General features: G+C 40.7%; 1 protein-coding gene across 1 annotated transcript; it reads left to right on the forward strand.

Annotated features, from left to right (window-relative positions):
• Positions 1-2896: 2896 nt before the first annotated feature.
• Positions 2897-7027, forward strand: snx20 (sorting nexin 20). The gene is made up of 3 exons (XM_063001820.1): positions 2897-2990; positions 3066-3208; positions 6359-7027. The coding sequence occupies exons 1-3, from the start codon at positions 2897-2899 to the stop codon at positions 7025-7027; spliced, it is 906 nt and encodes a 301-aa protein (XP_062857890.1).
• Positions 7028-8084: the final 1057 nt, after the last annotated feature.

Consider the following 8084-nt stretch of genomic DNA (forward strand, 5'->3'; position numbering starts at 1 on the left):
GGCTGTTAAATTTGGTGTTTTGGGTACAATTCTCTCATACTGGCCACTGGATATTCAACATGGCACCTCATGGCAAAGAACTCTCTGAGGATGTGAGAAATAGAATTGTTGCTCTCCACAAAGATGGCCTGGGCTATAAGAAGATTGCTAACACCCTGAAACTGAGCTACAGCATGGTGGCCAAGGTCATACAGCGGTTTTCCAGGACAGGTTCCACTCGGAACAGGCTTCGCCAGGGTCGACCAAAGAAGTTGAGTCCACGTGTTCGGCGTCATATCCAGAGGTTGGCTTTAAAAAATAGACACATGAGTGCTGCCAGCATTGCTGCAGAGGTTGAAGACGTGGGAGGTTAGCCTGTCAGTGCTCAGACCATACACCGCACACTACATCAACTCGGTCTGCATGGTCGTCATCCCAGAAGGAAGCTGACGCACAAGAAAGCCAGCAAACAGTTTGCTGAAAACAAGCAGTCCAAGAACATGGATTACTGGAATGCCCTGTGGTCTGACGAGACCAAGATAAACTTGTTTGGCTCAGATGGTGTCCAGCATGTGTGGCGGTGCCCTGGTGAGAAGTACCAAGACAACTGTATCTTGCCTACAGTCAAGCATGGTGGTGGTAGCATCATGGTCTTGGGCTGCATGAGTGTTGCTGGCACTGGGGAGCTGCAGTTCATTGAGGGAAACATGAATTCCAACATGTGCTGTGACATTCTGAAACAGAGCATGATCCCCTCCCTTCGAAAACTGGGCCTCATGGCAGTTTTCCAACAGGATAACGACCCCAAACACAACCTCCAAGATGACAACTGCCTTGCTGAGGAAGCTGAAGGTAAAGGTGATGGACTAAACCCAATTGAGCACCTGTGGCGCATCCTCAAGTGGAAGGTGGAGGAGTTCAAGGTGTCTAACATCCACCAGCTCCGTGATGTCATCATGGAGGAGTGGAAGAGGATTCCAGTAGCAACCTGTGCAGCTCTGGTGAATTCCATGCCCAGGAGGGTTAAGGCAGTGCTGGATAATAATGGTGGTCACACAAAATATTGACACTTTGGGCACAATTTGGACATGTTCACTGTGGGGTGTACTCACTTATGTTGCCAGCCATTTAGACATTAATCGCTGTGTGTTGAGTTATTTTCAGAAGACAGTAAATCTACACTGCTATACAGGTTGTACACTGACTACTCTAAGTTATATCCAAGTTTTATTTCTATAGTGTTGTCCCATGAAAAGATATAAATATTTGCAGAAATGTGAGGGGTGTACTCACTTTTGTGATACACTGTGTATATATATATATATATATATATATATATAATAAGTGTTCACTTCAAATTGTATTTTATCTACTTAGAATTTGAAAATAAACTTAAAAAAAATACAAATCTTTTTTAATACCAGCCTATTCAATTTGTTTTGTAATGTGGTTAAATTAAAGAAGCCCCTTTGTCTCCCTCTGTTGTCACTAGAAAGATTGTTGTGCTGTGTGTTGGTCCTGCTAAAGAATTTCAGAGGGCCAGGCAATAGTAATTCAATGAAAGGCCAATTTCAAATGATAGTAAAATTAACCAATCATATCGTACCTCTAAATGGGTGGGCTTTGCTATGGCTAACTTTACGATGAGTTCCACCCACTGTGCCAGCTGCAATAATATCTGTCTGCAGAGTGTCTTGGGCATGCTTTTTGAAAAATTTAACGTATATGGTGATGTGCGGTTCCATTTCTAAGGCTGAACTTTTGTCTTAAATTTTGTGTCTCTATATTGCTAATCCTTGACCACAAGTATTTAAACTTCATCACCTCAACTTCTTGCAACTTCACCTTTCAAACCTCCCTCCATCTGATTAAAGCATATGTACTCCGTTTTATTCCTGCTAACTTGAATTCCCTTTCTCTCCAATACATACAGTACCTCCATCACTCGAGGGTTCCTACTCTTGCTACAAATCACAATGTCATCCTTGACCATCATATTCCAGACTCCTGCCTAACCATCAGCCTGTCCATGACTATTGCAAACAGTGAAGGACTCAGAGCTGACCCTTGATGCAGTCCCACTTCTACTTTAAACCCATTCGTCATTCCTGCTGCACATCTCACCACTGTCACACTACTGTGCTCATGCAAATCTTGCACCACCCTCACATACTTTTCTGCCACCACTTCCTCATACAATACCACAGCTCCTCTCTCTGCACCCTATCATAAACTTTCTCTAGGTCTACAAACACTTCTTCTGGCCTTAACTATACTTCACCATCGTCATTAAAGCAAACATTGCATCTGTGGCTTACTTTGCTCTCACAAATAAAACATCTCCACCTGGTGGACAATATTCATTATAGATTCTTCCAGAAATCTAGTGTCACCTTTGTTTTATTTTTACCTTTGTTTCGATTAATTTATGATTGTTTTGCCCAAAATGTATGTAAAGAATTGAGAAGATTTGCAGATGAATTACAAAACACCTGTAATGAAATGGGAACCTGTGTGACAGTCAAAAAAGAACAGACTTTTCCTGTTGTTTGTTTCAGTTCCTCAAAAGGAAACCTGTAATATGTTCGACGTTCAGGTTTTAAACCAGGTTATATTTAGTAGAAAACTGTCTAAATGGATAGAAACATTATTTTTTGTAAACTTAAGTCAGTGTTTAAGGTTGTAAACAGTCTTCAGTTTTACTTTACTGCAGGGGATAGCGGCAGCAGGTCACCTGTACAGGTAATCAGTCATTTACTACACATTTTATTTTAGCTACTACATATAGCCTCAGAACAAAGACATGCAATATGTTTCCGTAATTTACATACATTAAAATAGTGGGGTTTTCCCCAGAAGCTGATGTTTTGTAATAAAAAATATTAACAGGCCAGAGAAATGTGAACATATGCTGATCATGGACTGTAATTCTCAACTGCTAAACATGGAGACTGATGATGAAACATATCCAAATGAATCTGTCCAACAACAGGAGACGTCGTTCAATACAGGTCAGTACTGTCAATTACACAGAATTGAAGTTGTAAAAGTTGATTAATTATTTCAAACTAATGCTTTCTTTATAGATGTAGGCTTCAGTGCTTCCTGTCTGACTACAGCAGAGCTTCAGCAGCACTGGAGGGCAGTTAAACAGGAGATTCGATCCATTAAATTGCTGTTTGAGATCCCTGCCACCCGCACTATAGAGCACATGGTTTCCCGATATGTGGTACGTGGCAGGTTCTATATTACAGATTATATGTAGTGTATGTGCTGTTACCAAAAAAAACAATTTGCATATTTTACCTTAACTTATAACTTTAATTTACCAAGTTCCATTCCACTCGCAAAGCAGAAAAGACAGGGTTTGGCTAAATTCTTAATTAAAAAGCAGTCATGACTAATTACTTCATATACTGTCTAAAATGTGTTCAGTACATGAAATAAGTATGCTATTCAGAACACATTTACTTTTTCTTGCTGTTGTTGGCAAGGGCAGTTCTGGGGGGTCCAAGAGTGGCACGAAGTTCCAAAGCTCACAAGAAAAAAAACAGATAAACATTCAGAGTAAATATATATTCATGTACATTTAACACATGAGGTTTGTACTTTTTACAGCCAATATGTGAATGAGTGGTAGGCCCATCCATCCGTTCTGTGGTATATATCTGTATACACTGATCAGCCATAACATTAAAACCACCTCCTTGTTTCTACACTCACTGTCCATTTTATCAGCTCCACTTACCATATAGGAGCACTTTGTAGTTACACCACAGGACCACCACAGAGTAGGTATTATTTAGGTGGGGGATGATTCTCAGCAGTGCAGTAACACTGACATGGTGGTGGTGTGTTCGTGTGTGTTGTGCTGGTATGAGTGGATCAGACACAGCAGTGCTGCTGGAGTTTTTAAATACTGTGTCCACTCACTGTCCACTCTATTAGACACTCCTACCTAGTTGGTCCACCTTGTAGATGTAAAGTCAGAGACGATCGCTCATCTATTGCTGCTGTTTGTTGGTCATCTTCTAGACCAGAGGTCACTAACAGGCGGACCGCGGTCCGGGTCCGGACCCAGAAGCTGTCCCATACGGACCCGGACCTACAGCCAAAACAGAAAGTTAGGATTTGAAACCTGACGGAGCGCTTCTATTTTAACCGGCGCAGCTTCTGTACCATTTACGGTAGCGGTTTAGTGGATGAGAAAACGCACAGACACCAGAGATCACGTGACACCACTCAGCCAATCAAGTCTGTGCATTCCAGTCGGTAAACACCGCAACTCTACAGATGAGAGAGTTAGAGGCGAGTTACATGTGAAAAGACGGTGGAAAGAAAAAGAAAGATAGCGAACGTAGAACAAACGAAGGGAGAGATACAGACGACTGTGCAGGAGAAAGTTGAGAAAAGACGAGTGAGACAGGAGACAAATAGCGCTCTCCAAAAAAGAAACGTGTACAGCGAAATTACAGCATTTAATCCGTGATGGAGAGACTCATTTCTGTTCTTACTTCCCACTGGAGCACAATTTATTTTTATTTTCTCCTAATTTGATAAGAGAAAGGTTTGATAAGGTGGGGTGGTCCGGGTCCTTTCTGTGTGGAGTTTGCATGTTCTCCCCGTGTCTGCATGGGTTTCCTTCGGTGCTCCGGTTTCCTCCCACAGTACAAAGACGTGCAAGTGAGGTGAACTGGAGACACTGAATTGTCCATGACTGTGTTCGATATAAACTTGTGAACTGATGAGTCTTGTGTAATGAATAACTACCGTTCCTGTCATGAATGTAACCAAAGTGTAAAACATGACGTTATAATCCTAATAAACAGACATTTGATTTGACAGTCAGTTATTGATTACATGCAGATGTTGATACAACTACTAGGCTACTTATATATAATATATATCAATATATATATTATATATTATGCAATGATAGCTCAGTGGTTAAGGTACTGGACTATTAAACAGAAGGTTGCCGGTTCAAGCCCCACCACCACCAAGTTGCCACTGTTGGGTCCCTGAGTAAGGCCCTTAACCCTCAGTTGCTCATTGTGCAAGTCGCTTTGGATAAAAGTGTCCGCTAAATGCTATATATATATATATATATATATACTGTATATATAGTTAAACATTCCGGACCTTTGTTTCAAGAAATTTTCTCTAACTGGACCTCTTCAAATTTTAGTTGAATACCCCTGTTCTAGACCTTCATCAGTGGTCACAGGACGCTGCCCATGGGGCGCAGTTGGCTGGATATTTTTGGTTGGTGGACTATTCTCAGTCCAGCAGTGACAGTGAGGTGTTTAAAAACTCCAGCAGCATTGCTGTGTCTTATTCACTCATACCAGCACAACACACACTAACACACCACCACCATGTCAGTGTCACTGCAGTGCTGAGAATGATCCACCACCCAAATAATACCTACTCTGTGGTGGTCCTGTGAGAGTCCTGACCATTGAAGAACAGCATGAAACAGGGCTAACAAAGCATGCAGAGAAATAGATGGACTACAGTCAGTAATTGCAGAACTACAAAGTGCTTCTATATGGTAAGTGGAGCTGATAAAATGGGCAATGTTTGTAGAAACAAGGAGGTGGTTTTAATGTTATGGCTGATCGGTATATATATCTCAAATTGCTTTATAGCACCACTCCCTGACAAACTCCCTGGCAAAAACATTGAAATTGTCTTGGTTTTAACTTATACATATAAATTCAGTATAAACAAGTTATACACTGTCTGAACTGAGGTCAATTTGTTGTAATTGATTTTGTTGTTGATTTACCTTGTTGTTACTACTATTCTGACATTCTCATGTGTGTTTCCTAAAGGGCTGCAAGCTCTCTAGTCCCAAAAACAATCATTGTGTGTTTTATATAGGGTACTTTAGCAATCCACAGCTTTAATCTAATCTCATTAATTGTGTTAGGATGTTGTGAAAGTTTAGATTAGAGTTAGATCTGATGTCCAAGTGTCTGCCACCAGAGTGTGTTGCTGGCAATAAGAGTGTGCCTTAATGTCTTTCCAAAACTTTAAACTTTTTATAAGACAAATTTGCTACATAAGCTACTTTTTTTTATCATCACACTGTTTAAATTGAGACTCATACAGAAGTACTACTAGATATATTAGCTTTAAAAGTGGCTTAACCTAGAACTAAACAAGGATGATTGTATACTTAAAAAGTAATGATTAAGACTTTACTAAGAAAATTCCTAGTCAAATAATACAAACCACAGGTTGTAACAATAATTTATGTTAAATTCGGGGTTGAATACTTTTTCTAGACACTGTAATATAAACTTGGTTGAGTGCAACATGGTGATTATCTACAGTGACACATCTCTCATTTAGTCCCTGATATTTTTTACAGGTATATCAGATAGTTGTGATCAAATCGGGCAGTTATGACCAACAGCGTGTGGCTATTGAGCGCCGCTACTCTGACTTCCATAACCTGCACCAGCAGTTGCTACAGGACTTCTGCGAGGAGCTTGAGGACATCACCTTGCCCAAGAAAAGACTGAGGGGCAACTTTTCAGAGGAGAACATTACCGAACGGCGTGTGGCTTTCTGTGATTATCTCACCCAGCTCTATGCCTGCCGCTATATCCGCAGATCACCTGTTTTTAGGGAATTCTTTACTAACCCTGAGCTAAAGACTGCCTATGATCTGTTGCGTGGGGGCCGCTACTCCCATGCCCTGGAGATCCTGCAAAATGCACTAGTGCTCCAAGAAAAATTGTGCACTCATGATTCATCTCTACTTGTACCAACTTTGTGTGCACTGCTGGTGTGCCAGAGGGACCTGCAGGATTTCAGTGCAGCTTTCCAGACTGGACAAAAGGCACTACCAAGAGTAAGGCGCTATAATCTAAGCAGGTACCGTGGCCCTCTGCTGGAGGCCATGGTGAATTTGGGGTACAAGTTAGAGAACCCTGTGGCTCAGTTACAAGAGGAGCTAATTAGAGTACAAAACACACTCGATGGAACAATGCCACTTGTTTCACTAAAGGAACTTGTTGTTCAAGAACTTACATAATTAGTAAACTGTTATTAGTGGTGTCCTGAATATAGTAAACTTGCTTTAATTAAATATTACAAGTAAAATCCTTTAAGTGTGGGATGTCTCTTAAAGTAAAACTCTTAATTTACTCTTATGTCGCTATTATACTGTCTGAAATTATTTACAATTGCAAGAAAATAATTACAGACCCATTGGAATAACTTCAGTTTCAACTACATTAAAATTTTGTATAAAGACGTTATACACGGCCAATTATTTTTAATTGATTTTGTTGTTGATTTACTTGAGTTTTAAAACATCTATTAAGATACAGGTAAGGTACCACTATTCTGGCATTCTCCTGTGTGTTGTTAGAAGGACTGCAAGCTCTCTAGGCCCATAAAAAGTCATTGTGTGCTATTTAGAGCACTTTAATAATCCACACTTTTGTGAAAGTTTAGATTAGGGTTAGATCTGATGTCCACCTGTCTGCCACCAGAGTTTGTTCATGGCAGTAAGAGTGTGCCTTAATGTATTTCCTAGGCCTAGCTTTGAAAATGTAATGCCATTTAGCAAAATTTGCACCAGGGTGCTAGCTTAACCTCTGCTTTAGGGATTAGACACTTTTAAGTTATTTTAGACACTATACCATTTGGTACACAAACTGCAATTGCAAGATTTAAAAACCAGATTGTACTGGTTAAGATCCAGTAAGGTCACAGGTATCCATACCAGCACCAGCTTAATTGTCAGATGCCTCAGAGGGCCCAATGGTATTCACAAGTCCTTGCAGTTATAGCAAACTTGGCACTATTTTATACACATCTAACATATTAAGGCCGGCTGATGGCTTGGTGGGTAGCACTATTGCCTCACAGCAAGAAGGTCCTGGATTTGATTCCCAGGTGGAGCGGTCCGGGTCCTTTCAGTGCGGACTTTGCATGTTCACCCCTTGTCTGTGTGGGTTTTCTCCAGAAGCTCCAGTTTCCTCCCACAGTTTAAAGACATGCTACTGGGGTGAATTGGAGATACAAAATTGTCTGTGACGGTGTTTGACATTAAACCTGAACTGATGAATCTTGTGTAACCAGTA

This window comes from Trichomycterus rosablanca, chromosome 1 (genome assembly GCF_030014385.1).
Source record: "Trichomycterus rosablanca isolate fTriRos1 chromosome 1, fTriRos1.hap1, whole genome shotgun sequence".
In the NCBI taxonomy this organism is placed as follows: domain Eukaryota; kingdom Metazoa; phylum Chordata; class Actinopteri; order Siluriformes; family Trichomycteridae; genus Trichomycterus; species Trichomycterus rosablanca.

Excerpts from the sequence above, each read along its gene's own strand:
- snx20 (XM_063001820.1), top strand. The coding sequence starts at position 2,897 with ATGGACTGTAATTCTCAACTGCTAAACATGGAGACTGATGATGAAACA. Across the intron at positions 2,991-3,065 it reads GGAGACGTCGTTCAATACAG|ATGTAGGCTTCAGTGCTTCC; the intron begins GTCAGTACTGTC and ends CTTTCTTTATAG. Across the intron at positions 3,209-6,358 it reads ACATGGTTTCCCGATATGTG|GTATATCAGATAGTTGTGAT; the intron begins GTACGTGGCAGG and ends TATTTTTTACAG.